At 43.6% G+C, this 22,793-nt stretch overlaps 1 protein-coding gene across 1 annotated transcript in view; it reads left to right on the plus strand.

The window, feature by feature from the left end:
• CDHR2 (cadherin related family member 2) overlaps nucleotides 1-22,793 on the plus strand; it is a 284,644-nt gene that overhangs the window by 120,547 nt on the left and 141,304 nt on the right. The window contains exons 5-8 of the mRNA XM_085618291.1: nucleotides 2,015-2,062; nucleotides 9,653-9,751; nucleotides 15,648-15,734; nucleotides 16,750-16,875. Of these exons, the coding sequence (XP_085474417.1) occupies nucleotides 2,015-2,062; nucleotides 9,653-9,751; nucleotides 15,648-15,734; nucleotides 16,750-16,875 (360 nt within the window). The remainder of the gene's footprint in view (nucleotides 1-2,014; nucleotides 2,063-9,652; nucleotides 9,752-15,647; nucleotides 15,735-16,749; nucleotides 16,876-22,793) is intronic.

The raw sequence follows: 22,793 nt of genomic DNA on the forward strand, positions 1-22,793 counted from the left end.
GTTTAGGGATAACCCTGCAAAAAGGGCCATTTCCAACAGATAGAATGCGCAAATGATGAATGGTACAAAAGTGTGTTTATGAACACATTTTAGTTAACCACATTTTTTGCTGAAAACTCCAATACAGATGGCGTTTGTTGCTCACTCCTGCTCTTCCCCCTTCCATCCCGTTTTTTTGTGCATCTTCTATTTCCGTAGGGTCTGCAGAAGCAAACACAAGTGAAGTAATGCTTTTTTCCTCTGCTGGCATTTATTGTGAATGAACTTCTTCGTGTTCCCAGTGTAACTTTTTCTCAAGGCCCTTTCTGCTGTAGTTCCATTGCTGGATCTAGCATTATTCAATGGTATGTAATTTATTTGTTTAATTGTTTCAAATTAGTTAGAACACCTCAGGGTTAGCAATAACGCAGAAGATTCTCAATGGTTTTTTAACATGGGATAGTGTTTAGGAACCCAACTGTGGCGTGTAATCCCCTGATCTATCGAAAACGTGCTACTCTTAATCATGCCACAGTGAAACTTGAATATTTTTCTCATTTGTTATGCAAGAATTGTGCATAAGAAATCCTTGTTCTTTTGGGGTGATTCAGGTGACTTTCCATTTCCATTAGAAATGCTGTCCGATGTCTTTGCAATTCCGAAACATAGATTTTGCAAAGACCTTCCTTTCTGTTAAGGATGTTGCTCAATTTTTTATTACTTAGCTGCTCATTTGGGACTTTGAATTTTTCTGATTCTGGACTACTCTGTACCTTAAAATGTGAGAGCCTTCATGATAATTACCCTGTATTGCTTGATTTTGAGATTTTTTTAATAAAACACCTCAGGAGATTTACAAGAAAGGCATGCACCGCAGTGCAACCCCCCCGCGCGCGAGGCTGCGCTGCGTTGCGTGACAGGGAGAGAGCAGAAGAGCACCATATCTTCAGAGATATGGCTCTCTCCTCCCCTTTCCCTTGCACTGGCGCTGCATTCGGCGGCCGTGCCCCATGCACACACCTTAGTGCCATAGCGCTCGGGTGTGTGCATGAGTCTAGCATAGGTTTTGTACAGGAAGGGTACCCTTCTTGTACAAAATACTATGCCTAGACACAATGGAATGCTTTTCCACTTTGTATGCATGCTGCACAATGCAGCACGCATGCAAAGTCAGAAAAGCACAGAGAAATGAAAGCATTTATCCTGTTAGCGCCTCCTTAGAAGGGGCATTATCTTTTGGCGCAAAACAATGTCTACAAATCTTTGTAAATATGGTTTTGCGTCAAAAGACATGGGGGGTTGCATGGAAACGCCCATGTTCCACCCATGTAATGCCTCCTCAACGCTAAGTAAAGCAAAGCAGTGCTTTGTTCTACTTTGAGAGTTTTGCAGTGGGACGTAAATAGCAAAAAAAACATTTAGCGCTGGTTAGCATCACCTTTGTGAGGCTAACCAGCGCAAAATATTTGTAAATCTCCCCTTAGACCCTTCCCTGATCTAGAACTCAGTTATTGAGTAGTCCCAGTTACTTATTTGCTATTCAGCTAAACTAATGTTTGACATGATGTCGTGGAGGGTACCTTTTAGTGCAAGATCAACAAGGAATGAAACTCTCTGAGGTAAATTTTAAGTGATTTTTGAATTTTGGAGTTTCTAAAACTTAGGTTGTGGGGTTCCACTCCCACACTACAATCCCCTTCTCCAAGGGCCCAGTCAGCAACACGCCAGCACCTAGAAGTGCAGAGAAGGGGGTTTTGGTCATTGATTAAAAGGTCCATGGCTCTTCAAGAAACCGCCCGCTAACAATGTAAACTGCCAAGGTCAGCCATGGCCATCTCGCACTGTGATCAATTCACACAACATTTGGGTTCAGGAATCACAGGGCCTGGGGGCATCATTGTCTGTGCCACTAGAATGGAAGAGCAACCAATGATCAAAAAAGGTTTTTAAACAGAAAAATGTATTACGGATTGGTCAAGGCATAGTCAAGGCATGGTTTACTAACAGTGATGATCTGATGTCTTCATTTTTACAGAAAAATCAGTTTACGGTTGATGTTTATGTTCGGGAAAATGGCATAGTGGTAAGTAGAAGAAATTGAAATAGAATGTTACCTGGGCCCGAACCTTGCACGCGCTACAACCAGGGGCATGTTATGCCACCTATAAGGTAATAGAATTGAGTTCAATTTGTTTTATTAACAGGGGATTAAAGTGTTAATTGTGGGAATGGGAGGTGATATTAACCATAATGGGTGCCATAGTTGAAATAGGGCTGTCATGTATGCAACTGTTGGTGTAATATCTAAATGAAATGTGTTATATCAGTGATCAGATGTCATATTTGGGAGGTGGATGAAGTTATACCTTGAGAGAGTAATATCTCCGCTTGGAGAGCGAGAGAGAGAGAGAAAGAGAAAGAGCGAGAGAACTTGTGTGTGTGTGTGTGTGTGTGCATATGTATCTATGTATATTTTTATGTGATCAAGGGCTGTCGAGCCCGAAACGCATCATGGCGGCATTTGCACTAAAATAAAAAGCAGCACTAATGAATGGGTGTCCGTTTCCTGCTTGAAAGTCTGCGAAAATAGAAGCTTTCAGAAGTTGGAGATTTCACTTATATATAAATAAATATATATATATACACACATATATATATATACACACATATATATGTTACCTACTGGCGGTCGCCAGTAGGTAGTTATAGTTAGGACCCCTTTTCCATAGGAAATCCGCAACATTCTATTTTGAATAACTTTGGCGCCGGTCGACGAATCCTCGCGAATTTCTCAAAATAGGTGGGGCGCTACGCTCCGCTCCTACCCTGAAAGTCTCGGGGGGATTCGTCAAGCGGGGGCTGAGATAAAAGGGGGGTCCCAAAACGCGTTTTTCCCATGCATTTTTCCATAGGACCTTTAGAACGAGCTACAGCCCAAACGGCTGAACAGAATTACTAGAAATTTGGCAGAGAGGTAGTCCCTAGGTCAAGGAAGTGCCTTTTGTAGGTTTGGTGTAAATCTGTTCAGTAGATTCTGAGAAAATAGCCTTTAAATCAATATATATATCTGAGCCCGCTTACGGTACGCTTACCGTACGCTTACCGTAAGCGTACGGTGGCGTGCGCGAGCGCGATTCTGATTGGCTCTTAGATCTTAGTAAACATTCGAATCGGCCGAAACCAGGAAGCGGCGTCCGCCATTTTGTCTCTCGCACTGAGTGTTATTTATCAAACATGATGCCCAAAAACATGTTACGGGGCTGTTTTGACAACTCCCTCCCACATAGTCATGTTGAGGGAGTCCCCAAACATCCCCCACGAGCAAAAACGGTATTATTTTTTTTTCGGCAATTTCGCCGATTACGCTTACCGTACGCTTACCGTACGCGTACGGTCAAAAATTATAAAAAAAAAAAATCCACACTTTCTCCACCCCGTGTGCAAATGGTGGCCGACGTCCACCATTTGTGCATGGCTTATTAGAGCACAGAAATTCCCCCCAAAAAATCAACAGATTACCGATCACAAGGAAGCGCATAATATGTCCTCCATGTGCGCACGGTGCGCGAAGCGCATCGTGCGTACATGGCCCATCTAGCGTAACGTGGGCACGGCACTAACTGCGTAAAGTGGGTGCGCGGTGCGCGAAGCGCACCGTGCGCGCACGGAACGAACTGCGTTAAGTGGGCGCGCACGCCACGAATGGCGTAAAGTAACTTAGCATTTAAAAAACCGTACAAATTCACTGAAAAAACCATAGGTTTCACACACGTTATAGTTAGGAATTAGCATTTAAAAAACCTTGCAAATTCACTGAAAAAACCATAGGTTTCACACATGTTATAGTTAGCGGAAATTTTACTGATAAAAAACCAATGAAATTGCCCCGTTATAGTTAGTGCTGGCAACTATAACTCACGCGACCGCAATCTTCTGCTGATGACATATGTGTCTTTATGAAAAAAAAATATTTGTAATATATGTATAGCTAAAAATGTATGGAAGAAGACATGGGCAAATAAGTGTCTAAATACAGTATTAGCATCAGCAGAGGATTGCGGTCGCGTGAGTTATAGTTGCCAGCACTAACTATAACGGGGCAATTTCATTGGTTTTTTATCAGTAAAATTTCCGCTAACTATAACATGTGTGAAACCTATGGTTTTTTCAGTGAATATAGATATACATACATACGCACGCAAACACTCTCTCTCTCTCTCTCTCTCCAAGCGGAGATATTACTCTCCCAAAGTATGACTACCTACTCCACCTCCCAAGTATGACATCTGATCCATGACATAACACATTATATAAAAATATATATATATATATTACCTACTGGCGGTCGCCAGTAGGTAGTTATAGTTAGGACCACGTTTCCATAGGAAATCCGCAACATTCTATTTTGAATAACTTTGGCGCCGGTCGACGAATCCTCGCGAATTTTTCAAAATTGGTGGGGCGCTCCGCTCCGCTCCTACCCTGAAAGTCTCGGGGGGATTCGTCAAGCGGGGGCTGAGATAAAAGGGGGGTCCCAAAACGCGTTTTTCCCATGCATTTTTCCATAGGACCTTTAGACAGGGCTACAGCCCGAACGGCTGAACAGAATTACTAGAAATTTGGCAGAGAGGTAGTCCTCAGGTCAAGGAAGTGCCTTTTGTAGGTTTGGTGTAAATCTGTTCAGTAGATTCTGAGAAAATAGCCTTTAAATCAATATATATATCTGAGCCAGCTTACGGTGCGCTTACGGTACGCTTACCGTACGCGTACGGTGGCGTGCGCGAGCGCGATTCTGATTGGCTCTTAGATCTTAGTAAACATTAGAATCGGCCGAAACCAGGAAGCGGCGGCCGCCATTTTCTCTCTCGCACTGAGAGTGATTTTTAAAATATAAAGCCCAAAAACATGTAAAGGGGCTGTTTAGACAACTCCCACACACATAGCCATGTTGAGGGAGTCCCCAAAGATCCCCCAAGGCCAAAAACTGCATTTTTATTTTTTCGGTAATTTCGCCGATTACGCTTACCGTACGCGTACGGTAAAAAAATATCAAAAAAAAAAAAACTATCCACACTATCTCCACCCTGTGTTCAATTGGTGCCTGAAGGGCACCAATTGTGCATGGCTTATTGCAGATAAGATAAACTAAAATATGGAAAAAAAAAATAATAATAAAAAAAAAATATCCACACTCTCTCCACCCCGTGTGCAAATGGTGCCCGAAGGGCACCATTTGTGCATGGCTTATAAAATCTACGAAAAATTAAAATATTACCTTTCAAAACGAAGTGCATCATATGTCCTCCATGTGCGCACGGTGCGCGAAGCGCATCGTGCGTACATGGCCCATCTAGCGTAACGTGGGCACGCGGTGCGCGTAGAGCACCGCGTGCCCACCGTGCGTGCACGGCACTAACTGCGTAAAGTGGGCGCGCGGTGCGCGAAGCGCACCGTGCGCGCACGGAACGAACTGCGTTAAGTGGGCGCGCACGCCACGAATGGCGTAAAGTAACTTAGCATTTAAAAAAACGTACAAATTCACTGAAAAAACCATAGGTTTCACACATGTTATAGTTAGGAATTAGCATTTAAAAAACCATGCAAATTCACTGAAAAAACCATAGGTTTCACACATGTTATAGTTAGCTGGACATTTTACTGATAAAAAAACCAATGAAATTACCCCGTTATAGTTACTGTAGGCAACTATAACTCACGCGACCGTAATCCTCTGCTGATGACATATGTGTCTTTATGAAAAAAAAATATTTGTAATATATGTATAGCTAAAATTTAATGGAAGAAGACATGGGCAAATAAGTGTCTAAATACAGTATTAGCATCAGCAGAGGATTACGGTCGCGTGAGTTATAGTTGCCTACAGTAACTATAACGGGGGAATTTCATTGGTTTTTTATCAGTAAAATGTCCAGCTAACTATAACATGTGTGAAACCTATGGTTTTTTCAGTGAATTTGCAAGGTTTTTTAAATGCTAATTCCTAACTATAACATGTGTGAAACCTATGGTTTTTTCAGTGAATATAAATATATATATATCTCCAAACAACTTCAGTCACCGCCGCCGCACCACTTGTCCCGGGTGCCGTCCATGCAGTGGTGAGCCGCATATATTACTCCACTCTCGCGAGATACAAGCCAAAAAACGGACGCCCTCTTGGGTTGATAAATCAAACGTTTGTTTAATGTGCGAGCCTTCCGCACCAACAGACGCGTTTCGGCGTAAATACTTTTGGGAGAAAAATGTCCCACCAAGTATGGGGCATTATACCGGGTAGGTGGATGTATTTAGGTCTCAGTGGTGATTGTTGATTGTGAGAACTGATTCAGTTTTTTGGGATTGGGATTTTATGTTAGTTGGTAATTCTGAATCAAGGATTAGATCATATTATTTCAAGAGAGAATTCCCCACAAAACGTGTAAGTACAAATCGCTTGTGTGGGGTGTTTTGTGCAGAATTGCATGCCTCGGTGGCACCCCAGGGCTCCAGATGCTGCCACTGGATCGCCGAGATGTCAGCACACATTCCAGAGCCCAGACAGTGTTCAGATGGCAGGAGTTATTGTTGATTAGTACCTATTTACTGCATAATATGTCATTAGTAAGGCATTAAAGCACCTTTCAGTGGTACATATAGGTCTCGTAATGTATCCATCTCAGACAGGAATCCGATTACACTTGTGGAGGTGTGCAGTCAGTATGGTGATTAAGTCAGGTGGAGGCCTGAACCTAATTGGTTACGCAGTTCTCCTGCTGGAATGAATGCCCATTGCTCGGAAATGTACATGTGAAAGTAACCACTGACCAGGTGCAGCAAAATATGAATATTAGATCCGGCTCTATCACCAGGGCCAAGTAAAAAACATTTACCAAGGAGAGTGCAGTCTGCTTCTACAGCAAAAAGACCTGTTTGGCTTACTACTGGAGTTGCGAAAGGATTCTTAAAGTTCATAAAGTACAGCAAAAGACATTTTATATTTTTAAATGTGGTTTGTGACTCTTATAAGCTCTTGAGTACTCCAGAGTCAGGCATCAGTAGTAGTTGTTGGGTTTTTCCTATTGTGAATGCATGCCTGTAAGTACCAAAATGCTAAATAAAAGAAGGCATTAGTAAAGCCAATAGGTCTAGCTTGCATTTCGAGTCCTGAGTAAAACATTTAAAAACATTTTTAGAAAGCCAGCAGCTGGGAAAACTGCAAACCTGCAAGTTCTCTTTATACATGCATCTATGTGGTAAGGAATTTATTGTGTGATAATTTAGTGCACTTTTGAGATAGTCCCTCGTGGATGGCAATATAAACACTCACTAGCAGGCAGAATGACCCATCAATCAGCCATTACCCGAGAGTAATGCTCCTTGGGTAGTGCCAAGCCCACGTTATATATATTTTAAACAATTGGTAACAATATATCTTGCAGGCAGCTGCACTGTCAAGCCATACCTCACTAGGACGGGAAGTAGGGGTAGACTCAGAAGCTTCGAGAAGCCGAGGCTGGATGCAGCGCGGCCTGTGCAGGTAACAGCAGTGGGGCCCGGTGGGAGGGATTTCGACGGACGATGACTAGGGGAATATTTATTTTGTATTCAATTTACCCTCGTCATCATCAGTTGAAATCCCCCCCCCCCCCCCCCCCCCCTTCCCGCCTACCGGGCCCCACCCTCTTATCTGCACGGGTCGCGGCTGGCTGGATGTGCTTCTGCATTCTGAATAGTGTTTCCATCAAGCAGTCACACACACTGTGAACATGGGCTGTGAAAAGGTGCCTATGAGAGGCCAACATTTGTTTATGTAAATAGAACGGGTGATCTTCATCACAAAGGTATCATGCAATACTCTACTTCCGAAACATGTTGACCTTTATAAATGCATATAACGAGAAATGTGAAACAAATAGGGAAGCAGCCCTACTTTTATGACACAATATTGAGGTAAAAAATATTGCAACGCAAAAATATTGTGCTGGGAATTTTTAAGGAAAAAAATATCAAATGTACATACTAACAATGTAAAGTACAAACAATATCGACTAACACACATAGTAGATAAAATATTGTCATTACATAGATAAAATTAAAAAAATATTTAACATTCTAATGACCTGTATGAACTTTTAAAAACGATTATATTTAAAAATATGTATAATAAAGAAAATATAAACATTTTATGTAAAAAACTTAAAATAATACTAAAGATGTGTGACTAAAAGAAATTACAACCAAAAAAATATACCAAAATTAATAAATGAATAAAAAACATATTTAATAAAAGAATATTTCTATCAAAAATGCACAGTAAAAAAAATATATGTATACATCTATATCTATCTCTATATAGATATACACATATACATATATATATGTATATATATATATATTATAAAATTAATTATATATTATAATTATGAAACCATTAAACTAAAAAATAAACAATACACTACAAAGACTGACATTTGCCAAACAATAAAACCAACAAAATTAAATATGTAGAATAAAAATATAAAATAAAAAGAAATATATTGTTTACAATTTTATTTAAAAAAATGTCTAAAATACAAAAATAAATAAAAAACAATGAACATAATTCAAATGAAAAGTACATTTTTTTTTACAAATGCTAATTTAAATAAAAATCCAGCAACTATTTAATAATATGTGCAACTTGGATAAAAGGGGAAAACATTTACAATCCCACCTAAGAGACATAGAAAATACACATAAAAAATCAAATATGTAAAATAAAAATGTAAAATGCAAAAGATGTTCTTCAAAATTATATCAAAAATGTATAAAAAACCCAAAAATAAATGAAAACCAATGAACATAATAATAATCGGGGTCATATTTAATATTCTGACTCCAACCTGAGCAACAGTAAGAAAAGAGCTGGGCATTCGAGGGGTCAGACTAACTATTCTTACTACAACCCGAAAAACAGTAGGGAAATTGTTGGACTTTGGCGGTAATCACATTTACTATTCCGACTCCAAACTGAATAATAGTAGGAAAAATGTTGAACTTTAGAGGAATAGTGCTTACTCTTCCCAATCCAAGCTGACCAGATGTACAAAAAGTTCAGGACTTTAGAAAAATCACATTTACTATTCCCAGTCCTAAGTAACAGAAACACAATTAAAATTACATAAAATTGTAACACTTAAACTAAAAGAACAGTTAAACGCCCAAACTATATTTTATACAGCTATATTAAATTCAGATATTTTAGATAATCTAATATATTAATTACATTCAAAAAAATAATATTCTTACCTGCGAGATTATTTCCCAAGATGTTCTGAACATCACAGTTGTTTTGCGACAATATTAAAGACTAAAATTATTTTTAAAACGATCGAATTCAGCCCCCAAAGACTGTCATGCTTTCCAGGCTGTCTGGCGTTCTCTGGATTTAATTAATGTTTGGTCTGTCCCTCCCTGCCTGGAAGAACTACTCATGCCTGACAAAGGAAACTCAAAGCACAGTAGTAATATGCATATATCGCGTAAAACGCATGGTGCGCTTACTTTAATCCATTAGTTACGCTCGCCCTATTGGTGGTCACGCAAGAAGCTCATCAACCAATGAGCTGTGGAGCTTTGCTTTTCTCTCTTAAGTACCTCTGCAGCTTGTTTAATGCTTATTTCTTTGTTTTAGCCTTCTCAGTTTCCGATACCTGTTAACATCGTTGTGGAGAACTGCAATGACAATCCTCCGATCTTCCACGACACCCCGTACACGGCGGACATCCTCGAGGTTTGTGCGCCCCCTGGCGGCTGTTCTGTGGGTTTAGCTTTGTGTCAATGAGATTGGGGATCTGGAATTTTACAGTAGTCACTTGGGGATGCCCAGGTCTGTAAGGGATTACCAAGTTTATTTAGAGAATAGCGGGTTGAGGGCCTTAGGGGCACAGGTAGGAGGGGGGAGGCGGGTATTATGAAATCCCATAACTTTCTTGAAGTACTTCAAATCTATACAAGGCCTGAGGTGTACGCGTGTTGCGTAAAAGAGCTCGAGAAAAGCAGAAGTAGGTAATGTGTTGATGCCATGTGACAAAAACTGTTACCCGCTGGTTACCACCTCATGCTGTTCAGTGTCCTATACACTGATCGGGTGTAACCTGCCATTCACAGGCTCTAGCGCTTGTAAAATAGCTTGGAGGGTTAATGCACTTGCCATGCAAATATGTATGTTTAACACGAAGGCTCTTTTCCTTTTATGTTAGGTACGTCACATACTGCGGACCGAGCTCTAAAGAGCAGCAGGGCACTTTACAGGGAACACTTTGATGGCACATTAATGGCATCTCAAACATAGGACAGCATTTCTGGCTTGGAGGCGGCTCTGCTGAAAACTAGATGAGGAGATGTAGAATGTGATGAGGAAGTGTGGGGATGTCTCAAATGTGAACTGGAGGCGGTAGCCATTCACTTTGCTACCTACGGTACTGTTACACCCTACCATTGTGTGTGTGTGGGGGGGGGGGGGGTGCTGTGAGGCAGGAGCAGCGGGAAAGCGGGAGGGCGAGTGGGGGGCACCACTAGGCACAAACATATCAAAAGTAACAGGCAAAAACAAAAACAACAGCACAGGTCACAAAGACAACAGGCACTAATTACAATTGACAAAAGGCAAAGAATAACAGGCACAGAGTTTAAAGTGACAAAAGGCAGAGAATAATAATAGGCACGAAGTTTAACAAAAAAGGCAAGGAATAATAATGAAAACAGAGGGCAAGTGAGCAGCGCTTGGACAGCGAGTGAGTGGGAGATGGTACAGGGGCCTGCTCCAATAAGAGCTTCTCTCTGTTATACAGAGCTGATTCCTTCCCATGATTGGGCTGAAACCTAATTAGAAATCATAGAGTGGCTATTTATGTTTGGTATAATCTTGTAGGTGATTTATTGCTATCCTTTCCAGAATTGGATAAAAAAATATGGCACATTGGAAAGTGGCTAATAGTTGCTGTGGGTTCCCATAGGAGTGGAGACATTATTGCAGGTTATTGGCGGCTAGAGGCTGTGCTCAATAAAAGCAAATAATGAATCAAGATGCTCACACTGGATAATAGGGGAGGTAAGACATGTTTCTGGAGATTGCAAGACAAGGAACTTTGGTCTTGGCATGTTCTCTGATTATTTCTTCCTAGTCCTGCACAAGGGAACACTGTGTTTAAAAGATCACGCCAAGTTACCTGGGATCCCAAGTGCTCTCCTGGGCTTTAACTGTGTGAATAATTGGTTTCAGGTGTGTTATTTTAAGTATTTCAATGGAAGTGAACCTGGACCAAAACTCTCAGAATACGTTTCGTTGAATGAAAGCACAGGTTTAAAAAAATGGGGTACCTGGTACATTGTTGCACCCTGTAACACTAGCTAATGTACCCTCTGCTCTTTATGCCCCACAGCTGGTGGAGCTCTTTGACAACAAGGCCAGTATAGGTGCAGCTGTAAGGAACTGAGGTCTGAGGCCATAAACCGGGCCAGGAGCAGTCACTGAGACTGAGGGCTACTCCTCGCCTGCCTACGTAGAGGTGCTTGCCTTTGACACAGTCATGTTAAGCTGACTGGGAAAAGGGGAAGTAGCTGTGCACCTTTGTAGCTGGCTACCAAAGGCATAACCACGGTAACAATCCATCAATCAAGGTTTGTGGAGCGCACTACTTAACTGTGAGGGTCTCGATGTGCTCTGGGAGGGGGTGTGAGCAGCTCTGTTGGGGTCATTCGAAGAGCCATGACTTGTGGTCCTTTCTGAACTACTGCAGTGTCGGGCTTTGTTGGATGTGAAGGGGAAGTTCGTTCCAGGTCTTGTCTGTGATGTAGTAGAAGGATCTACCAACTGCTCTATACACACAATACACACAAATGTCAGAATACACATCTCTTTCTCTGTTCATCAGCTGCTTTGAAAGTCAAAGCCATCTCATCAACTTGCCACATATTAAAAAAGATGAGCGATGCATATGTGCATTCTGCACCGCAAGGAGCAAAGTATATCTTTGCCGTCCAGAATTGTTAGGGGTTCATGCAACACAATATCTTTACTGACACACGCCTCACGGAGCCCTTGTGTTGAGGAAATTGCTTCTATCAGCACTGCGATAGTCCTAAGTGAAAAGGAAATACATTGCCAGGCACCTGACAGTCCTCCTAAAAACAACTGTTTTGGCATTGTGTTTTTTATCATCTTTCACCTGCAGAGTAACTCTAATTCCAGTCTGCAGACAAGAGATAAAAAGGGGAAATTTTTTCTGTTTTGCTTTCCGTTCTCATTAGATATTTTAGGTGTGGGCTATGATAGCTTGGTTTTGGTATGGCTATGTAGTCCTTTCAATGAGACTGGAATGGTGTGGAGGCAGACAATAGTATCTAGGTGGCAATTATGGCTTCTAGAAGGATGAGATGATCTAAGCGATATCTAAGGATTTTAAGCTGGTGGAAGAATTCATCTTTCATTAATTATTTGCCTGAGATTCCAAGGAGGCTCCCAGTAAGATGGCCACCCTCATTGAGGTGATGAATTCAGTGACCTAGTCAGCAAAATCTTTTATCCATACTGGTCGATACATTCTAGCAGTCTTGGAACGAATGAGGGGCAACTGGCAAGCAAATACAAAAGTGAAGTTGATTGCCAGTGATTTTTAGGTGGGGAGCATGGTCAGGTGCATTTGTGTATGCTACTCACCTCGCCTCCTGTTTTATATAGACATTGAGAAGCGGTAGGAAATCAATGTTTGGATTAAGTTTGTCTACCGTGAGAGTGGAGGAAGAAGAGCAGTAGGTTAATTTAATAAGTAGGTCATCAAATAATGATACTTGAGGAGGCGAGTGATACCTACAGTGTATGATGTAGTAAATTGTTGCGGGGATTCTGCTCATGCACAGAACTATGCACAGGAAACCAGGACCTCAGTGAATTGTGGTGTCCCAAAAAAACTCACCTTAGTACCCAGAACCCCTATCCGACTAGCATCAGTGTCTCATTCGTTCTCCGTACTACAGCGAAGCTACCAATGATTAGACAACCCAGAACAAGCGACTTAGGTTACTTTCAGGAAAGATGGGAATCAAGAACACCTTTTCATTTTTATTCTCATATCAGTCCACAACGTGAGTAATCAGAGACACGGAAAAGTTTAAAATGTTTATTTTTAACTACGTGCAGTATTTTGGCTAACATAAGCAAACCAACGATTAGAAATAAAACCATCAGCATTGTTACAATTCCATAAAACACAAAGGGAGAAATCATATTATAATGATAGTGGAAACAGGTTCTATAGCACCTTGTATACCACCCTCCCTGGGTTATAAGCTAGTTTTATAATAATAGAAGGTCTCTAGGTTTGAATGGGGAACCCCATACCTCCAAGATCAGCTTAGGTGAATCACATCACAGGATCAGCAACGCTCTCTGTGTCTGGAAAGGTTTTCTCCAAGTGCCAGTATCATGCATGCAATGCAATATTAAAGGCACCCGAGTTTCAGATATTTGCAGCTGTGTACTTGTTGTGTCTAGAGCATGGGCCGATCAACCTGAATTCAACAGCATACATTGTTATTTGACCTTGACGACTTCTGCACACAGTGTTCAGACTGAGGTCGCGGTGTAAGTCTAGGGATGTGAAAAACAGACCGTTCTCATGTGAAGAAAAAGCAAGCAAGCAGTTTTACTGATAATAACAGTTGCGTGTAGTGTCGTGTGCAAAAAGCGGCAAAGTGGCCAGATGGCGTTTAACTTCTAAAATGCTTATGCTAACATAGCAATGTGTGCAGGCAAAACCCTGTCCTCACTACAAAATATGCCATTAAAGAGCATTAGGAAAATGCTGCATTTTGGGAATTATGCTTGGGAAATGGGGGAGAAGTGTAATTGGTTGATAGAGCAGAGGCATCTTTGAAAGTATAGGACAGGTATTGAAGTTGTAGTGAAGGGTTTGAGGTACGAGTATAAATTACTGGGCATCAGTGTGCCTGAGTCAAGTGTCTTGAACCTAGCCTTTGGCAGAAAGCAGAAATTGTCCACAGATGTTGACTTGCCAGCTTTTTGCCCTAAATGGGGAATCTGGGTGGGTTGGCATGGACGTCTTTCTCAAGAGGTGATGAGGAGGGTTTTCAGGTCACCCTGCAGGCACACCAAAGGACCTCATAGATAAAGACTGAGCCTGACACACTCTGTCCAAGTGAATGATTACAAGTCAGGCTTAGAAGTATCCATCCTCAGGTTGGATACCTCTCCACCTGATCACAAGTGGCCCAGTGTTCATGCATCAAGGGTCTAATGGGTACATGCCTAATTAAAGCTCAACCCAACCAAGGCAGAATTTCTGTTATTTGCCGAGAACAACAAACAAAATACAGTACAAACCAGACTCAATGACATGAACCTTGATGGCTTCAAACCCCAAATTTCAACAAATGCCAAGTCATGTGGATTTAATCTGGTACCCAACCTTACCATCAAGGAACACATGGTCAAAAAATCAATTATTGCCTTTCAGTTCTAAAGAAAGTCAAACGGCTTTGTCCAGAAAATGACTACAGAACTGCTGCTCAAGCTCTCATACTCTCGCATCAGGATGGTGGTAATGCCTTACTACGTGCCTTCTCAGACTCCACACTCGCAACCCTTAGGGGCATCCTAGATGCTGCATCCCGTCTCATCCAGGCCCTGAAGAATACGTTCACATCACCCTCATCTTGATGAATCTCCATCGGCTCCCCTTGCCTGCCCACACCATCTTCAGAACCAGCTGCATCATTTACAAAGCTATCATGAACATCACCCCTGCTTACCTTGCAGAAAAGCTCATCATATCAGGTGGTTCTCGACATACCTGTAGCCAGGACACCATCAGACTGCAAACTAGGAAGTATAAAATGACTGCAGGCCTTTTCCTTCTATGCATCGAAGATATGGAACAATATCCCCGTATGCATCAGGGCTACCCTAACACTGCTTCAATATAGGAAAGAGATGAAGCCTAACCTCTTTAAAAACAATAATGCGTTAACAATCCACCACCCAACTTTATCATGTATTACTCATTGACGTTATGCTTGTCCTAGAAATACATACATACATGCATACATACATACAGACATGAAAAATTAGGGAAACTGACTCTTCTAACGTTTTAGAATTTCATAATTTCATAACCGATGAAAACACTAAGAACTAATGTTTACTGCTTAATCCAACTACTCATTTCACAATTGCAGATGCTGATTTGCTTTTGGCTTACAACAATTCTTTAACCGCTTAAAATGTAATCAGTGATTCAAGAGTCCACCGAAGGAAGTAGTTTAACAATGCACCTCCACACAAGGGGAACATGGAACATCCTTCTGCTAGTACCTGCTGCCTCTGGTGCATTTATTTTCCTCCCAAGACCTACTTGGATAAGGCAACTTCTCAAGGCAGACAGGGCTTAAGGATGTGTATCTCTCTTGAGCTTTACAGGCATTTATAGAACACCCTCCACCCTTACTGAAAACAACTCTGAGCACTTAGAAAGCAGATTATTTATTGTCAGACTGGACACAGGTGAGAAGGTTGGCTTGCTTGTGTCTTCATTTTAGTGTAGAAGGGGTCACATGTCCATATTGGTTGTCACTCTCTGTGTCATTCTTATTTTGCCTTCCTATTCCAGAACCAGAAAAATGGGACTGTCATTTTTACTGTCAGTGCTTCAGATGCTGATGAGAAGTTTGTTCCTGTTACATACGCCATCTATGAGGTGAGTGGATTCTGTTTGGATGCTCTTTTAGTGGGCTTCCAGAGAGAGGAGATCCAGATACGAAAGGGTACTCTGTTCCCAACATAATGGTCCGCCCGCCCGCCCGCCCGCCCGCCCGATCTAAATCCTGATGGAACTTTTGTGTAACAATGGCAGAGACTACTCCGTCTCTGCTGTGGTTACACCCCTCTGATAGCCTGATGGAGGTCGTCCTCTATTTCCACCCACTTAACTTAGATGGGCAGACATAGAGGTCAGTTTTAATTATTTGTCACCAACAGGAAACCCCTGGCAATATGGGGAATTTTTGTATTTTATTTTCAAATCAAAATCCCGCTTCGAGGTTTTGTTTTTGAAAATAGACTAAACTTGAAAGTTTGACGTATGGCTCCGTCATGCTCACAGAGCTGGCCATGAAGCTATTAATGCATTTCCAGAAACCAATGTGATGGCGGTTTCTGAAAATGCTAGCTATATCTGCTAGCCTGATGGAGACATTTAAATATGGCTAGTGGAGTGCCCTCAGCTTGGCAGTCGTAAAGTACTCTGCCATGCCAATGGATAATACTCTGTTTGCCATGATGAGAGGATAGGGAAGGTCTGTAAAGAAAGTGGGAGATTCCACAACACATGAGTAACTCTGTACAAGTGGAAGGATTGAGCAGATCTGTCACAGGTTAGGCTCAGCTGACGTGACAACCCGGCTTCCGCCAGTCCAAACGTTCTCAGGCACCATGTTCCTAATTTTCCTATAGGCCTTGCCACCTCTGCCCAACAGATGAATCAAACGTGGTGCTACAAGCATGACCAGTAAACATCTCTGGTTCTTTACTTCTTGTTACTTGTTTAGGCTACTGCTAGATTACATTTCTGTACAGGGCTTCCTTAGTCCTCTGGGTGTCATTGGTACTGGGGTGCCTTAGTGTCTTGGGTACTCTGCTCACCTTGGCTGTGTTCGATTTTGGTTCTCAGAATTTGAAGTAATTATCTTTATTCTTACCTTGCCCCCTTTCAGGTCACTCCAAACAATGCGGAGAATCGCCACCTGTTCTACATCCTGGCCAATGGTAGTGTGATCTTGAACGGTACATTGAATTACAACAGCAAGAGCATCTTCTACCAGCTGAAGATTAGAGCTACGGTAAGGCTCATCCTAGACCTAGATGTTAGATAGACCAGGGCCTTCTATTCCTCAGTTGAGTAAAACAATAGGGTCCAAGAGGCCTCTAGTGAATGTCGTGTAACTCTTGGAGTAGGTTACTGTGAGAAAGTGCCCTCTTTCTTGCATGGTATTCCCCCACTTTTTGCTGAATTGCTGATGTTCTTTGACTGAGTGTGCCCTGGGCTCCTGCTAATCAGGTACCCAGGACCTATGTTCCTTCCCAAAACTGCATTGAAGCTTAAACCCAATTGGCATCTCTGGCCACATGTTAGCCCCTGGTAAATGGTATCACAGGTACCCGGGGCACTGTGACCAGAGAAGGCCTCTAAGGGCTGCAGCACTTATTGTTCCACCCACAGAAGCCCTGTACCCTGACACTCACACACTGCCTTTGCAGACTGAGTGCCTTGGTGCAGAACAAAGTGAAGAGTCGACATGGCACACATCCCTGTGTGCCATGCCCACAAACCACTGCCCTGGCATACATCAGTCACCCCTCTAGCCTGGTGCCCTATGCCAGTGGTTAGGGTACAGGTGCATGAGCCCTGTACCCCTACAGTGCCCAAGTCCATTCCTGGGCACTGTAAGTGCAGTGCTGCCATTAAGAGTATTTAGTGCTGTGAGTTTGTCATTATGAACTCCACAGCACCATAATGGCTACACTGAAGACTGGGAAGTTTGGTATCAAACTTCTAAGCACATTAAACCCAAACTGATGCCAGTGTGGGATTTAGTGTAAAATGCACAACAGAGGGCATCTTAGAGATGCCCCCTGAAACTCGACCAACTTCTAGTGACCTGCCTGAGTGGCTGCTTAGGCTGCCACCACCAGACATGTTTCTGGACCCCTGGGTCGAGAGCTTGTTGCTCTAAGGGGCCTGAAACAATGCACATCCTGGGATGTGGTGCCAAGCCTCCTCGAACAGGATGGGCAGGGTTCATGAAGGAGAAGCTTCAAAGGCATGCCGCCTTTGTGAGCCTCTCCAGACCATTTGCTGCTTTCAGCAACTGGTTCCCACTGGTTCTACCCCCCACTTTGGGCGGGAGAACTGGCGGGAAAGACAAGTGAGGAAAAGCGGTGTGGCCACCTCTGCCAACCGCACCCCTCAGGTGCGGAGGCGAGGTGAAGCACAACCTCGAATCCCTGCCATCTTGAGGATGGGGGGATTCAGCCAACCAGGGATAGGCTCCTGCCCCCCTCCCACTGGAGAGTGGCAGAATAGGGGGTGTACAAATCCCAGGGAAGGGACCCATTGGTCCCTGCCCTTTACCTACCTGTAACGCCCATAAACTTAGTATTTAGGGAGCACCCTGAAGATTCCTTCCTGAGATCCAGAAACAGCAAGAAAAGAAGATAAGAAGAAGGACGAAGAGCCGTGCAGAGCTAACAAGAGGACGAGGCCCACTGACTTGGCCCCAGCCCTACAGGCCTGTCTCCCCTCGAACCTGCTCCTGCAAAATCCCGGCTTGTCCAGCAGCCAGCAACCTCACAAACCCCGGAGGACCTGCCTGCCTTCACTTCCCAGACTGTTTCTCCTGTGAACACCGGACGTGTTTAAACTGCAGCTTCTAGTGCCAGCCAGAGACCCCGAATCCAGCCCACTCTGTACTCGCCGAACCCGGCCCGAGCTTGAGTGGAAAAACACCACGAGGTGGTCCCCCCAGCAATCCTGACCCGAGATCCGGTGACCCCTGACCAGCCTCAAGCCTCTAGACGACGCCTGCAGCCTCAATCCAGAGGACCCCCCTACCGCGACCAGAGTGGGTAAGAAAATCCGACGTCACAAGGCACTGCTGCATCAGACGCCCCACGGCCTTGTGTGCCCAAACCAACGGTGCCTAACCAACCCAAGACCTCCCAACTTACCCCTCGAAGTAGTGGTCGCAACCAGAAGATCCTCGTCCCCGAGCCTGCAGTGTTTCTTTGTTCCGGAGGTTCTCCATTGAAAACAACAGGGCACCCGACCTCAAAACAGCACCCGCCCCAGTGCCGCTGAGGGTGCACCTTTGGTGCTACTTTGGCCCCCAACTTGCCCTGAGCTAAACCCTAGGAGCTTTGCTCCCACAACCCAGTGGCCTGCTTGCCAGCAGCCACCAACCGGAGGCCCCCTATCCCCCATTGGATAACGTTGGGCCTCAAAACTCTGCACCCGGCCGCCCTTGTGCCGCTCAGGGTGCAACAACAGTGCATCGCTAACCCTGGGAGACCCCTGAGTCTAACCCCAGAACCTTAACTCCCACAGTCGATTACTTACCTGTGAACCGTTAACCTGTTTTCCTCCCATAGGATAACATTGACACTTTTTCTCCAAAAAGTTTCTGTGTGGAGTTTTGAAACCTAAAAATATTCTTTACAAATCGCACAAATAACCAAAATGTGTTTACTTACCTGTTTGCAGGAAATGTCCCATTGCTGAATCTAGGTATCCAGCACGGAGTTAGAAAAGTAAAGTGAAAAGTAACTTACCTGCAATTTACTGTCGAAGCCCATTCAATTCAATGTACTGCTCCAAAAAGTTTCTTAGTGTGGAGTTGTGAAAACTGAAAATATTCTTTAAAAATCATGCGAATAACCAAAACGTAATTACTCACCTTTTTCTAGGAAATGTCCCAGTGCTGAATCTAGGTATCCAGCAATGAGTTAGAAAAGTAACGTAAAAAGTAATTTACCTGCAATTTACAGAAAAAGCCTATTCTTTCCAATGTACTGTATTTGCTAAGTGTTGCATACTATTGCTCCCCTGTAAATCAAACAAAGTACAATTCCTATTGCATTTTTCAACTGTTCTATATCCAGTAACTTATTACTGAAAAGTATTCAATGCTTACCTGTACCAGGCTTGTTTGGTTCTAAAAATAAACAACAGTATATTTTTATACAACAACAATTGGCCTAGAGTTCAGTTCTTGGGTGTGTGAATTCATTTGCTGACTGAGTGGGTACATCAAATGCTTAACACTGTCCTCTGATACCGCCTTACTGCTCGACCAAGCTACCACTATAAGAGAGTAAGGTTCTATCTAACTTTAACCTCTGCCTACCTCTGGGGACACTTGGACTCTATACACACTATACCTCATTTTGGTCTGGTATATATAGAGCCAGTTTCTTACAGTTACCAACAGACTTTGGGCCACTGTGATACAATGCATCCTTATACCTGTGGACTTGGTAGAGGGAGGGCATGTTGCCTCATTCCTATAGATATGTCTTACACCAAGTGGCACAGGGCAATATCATAGATACAACTTGCTGCTAGTTGCATAGGTATAGATAAGCACAATAGAGTTACCAGTTGGCTAAATGCTGTAATAACAAGCAAGGTATAGAATACTAAAATGACAATATTCGTATTAATTTTCTCTTTATTATTTATTTGCTTCTATTCTCCCCATGTCCCAAAAAAACATTCTAAACAAAGCTATATACCTTCATTCACAAGGTTGTTTCTCCACCAAGGATATCTGAAGCAGTATCAAATTCGCATTTTCAAAATCATGATGCTTATTGCCATACATAACGTCAATAGTTCATCAAAGTTTGCTGTTCGGTGTCAATATTGTCTCCACAGTGTTTTAAGTTAAACAACGACAACCCCATTGTCTTCAACAAGTGTCAAACTTTTGGAAAAAACATACTCTTGTATGCCCCTCTCTGCCTCCTTAGACCCATCCAAATATCCACACAATGGTCCTACTGTGGGATCATCTGACTGCCCTGTTTCTGGGCTATTCTCGCCATCCCAGAACTAAAGCAAGCCCTACAAAAATATTATGGTAGTTTGAGACTTCCAGCAGTTCCAATATTCACAAAAGGGTTGCATCGAGTTGATCTCCTGTGGGGTGCCCATGTCACATGTAGTTGCCTCATAACACCCATGCAAAGGAGGTACACGTCAGAACATTGCTGTGAAAAGGTGTTCTCCTGACTGCAACTCTCAGACAGACTGACAAATGACCTTAGCTGGACTACTACACTCTAAGTGGAATTTTCAGTTTACTCAATCTAAATCCCGCCTCTATGATAACATCTCAGGACAAAACATGGCCTAGTTCTTTGTGTTGAAATTATTTTTATTGAATTCACAAATGCCAATGAAAACAAAGCAGAATATAAGAAGCAAAAGTATTGGAGAGTGAAACAGTTGTCAAGTGTGATACATGTGAACCCGAGAATAGGGAGGTGGGGGAGGCAGAACCAGTGTAACAAGTAAGCAAAAAGCCAGGGAAGAGGGTCGGAGGGTCGGGGAGAGGGAGCATGGGAGAGAGAAAAGGGAAGGGTGCTGGGCAAGCAAAATGCAGGGAGGGTGGCCAAGAAGGGCAGTTTTCTTCTAGGTAGGGGGGACCAAATAAGGAGCAACTCATCATCCCTATCCATCAGTTTATAGATCATCTTCTCGTAGGAGGTAGTCTTGAACATGGCAGTGAGTCATTCCCTGTGGGTTGGGACATACGGTGATCGCCAATGATGAAGTATACTGATTTGGGCCGTTGTGAGAGCGGTGGGGAGGACGCGGTGAACATGGTGTGTTAGCTGGGGAGATTCACCAGGTCATGCAGGACCAGGAGGAGCAGCAAACTCGATAGTGGGGTTGGTATATCGATGGTCTACCCCAATGTGGACCCTACTGCAGTCCAGAAAGGATGGACTGTGGAGCATTCTGCGAGACGGTGAACAACGTCACAGGACGCATGTTCCCCCCTTCAACAGCAGGAGTGGGTCAACAGGCCTGCAGTGCCGAGCTGTTCTGGCGTTCAATGCCAGCCCTGCAGGATTGTAAAAAGACTGTACTTCATCCGGGCCCCTCGGGTCCCCCCTCCTAGGGACTCCAGTATTACCACCCAGCCCTCATCCTCGTATACCAACTGGAGACTGGTCTGCCAGACCTCACTGAGGTGCTCCACTTGAGACTGTGAGTCTAGATTGTTGGATCAGAAGGTTACACAGCCCAGGCATCGCGCCCTTAAACCGGCCCCATGTATTAATGTACGCAACCACAGGAGATCAGGGGCCAGACCAGGGTCGCTGGCCTAGTCTGCTTGCTAGACAGTGGCACAGTTGAATACAGCGCCCATGAAGGGTTTTTGGCAGTCCGAAATCTTCCCCCAACACCTCAAAGGACTTGAGTTCACCCTGAGAGAGTAGGTGCAACAATGTATGTATGTCAGATGCGTGCCAGGGAGGCCATTCAAGCACGTCTCTTCCAATGCAGATGCCATAGTTATGCCATATGGGTGCTTTGTTATGAAGGTAGGCATCCAACAAGAGGAGCTTGTGGGCTCACACCCAGGTTCTGTACATTACCTGGACCATTGAGTTCAGGGCTCTAGCCCCAGCGGGCACAGGTAAGTAGAGGGAAAGCAGCCCAGGCGAGCCATGGACGAGTGATTTTCAATCATCACTCATAATGGGGGATCCTGAACTCGGGAATGTATCAATGTCAACTGCTTTAGGTGGCGAGCCATACAGTAGTGCTCCACAGACGAGAGGCCAAGGCCTCCCTGTGGACCTATGAGCGATATTTTTCTTAATGGCTAAATGGGGTCTCACCGACCCCAGACGAAGGTCTTGATGGCCATGTCCACTTGTTGGAGTTTCGAGAGAGGCGTCAGCAGGGGGAGCATGCACAGAATGTAGGTAAAGCGTGGGAGGGTCACCATTTTCACCACTTGCATGCAGCCCCAAAGGGACAGGTTCAGGTGCGACCACTTGCCAAAGTCGAGCCGCATGTGCCCCATGAGTGGGTTGAGGTTGTCCTTTATCATGCGCTCCAGGCCCCTATTGACAGGCCCCTATTGACATAGATGTCCAGGCAGTCTTCTATTGGAATGGGAGTCCAGCGATGGCAGGACAGTTGGTAACTCTTGTGAGCTGGTGTTCTTCGCTCTTACTCCAG

The sequence above is a fragment of the Triturus cristatus genome, chromosome 7 (assembly GCF_964204655.1).
Source record: "Triturus cristatus chromosome 7, aTriCri1.1, whole genome shotgun sequence".
NCBI lineage: Eukaryota > Metazoa > Chordata > Amphibia > Caudata > Salamandridae > Triturus > Triturus cristatus.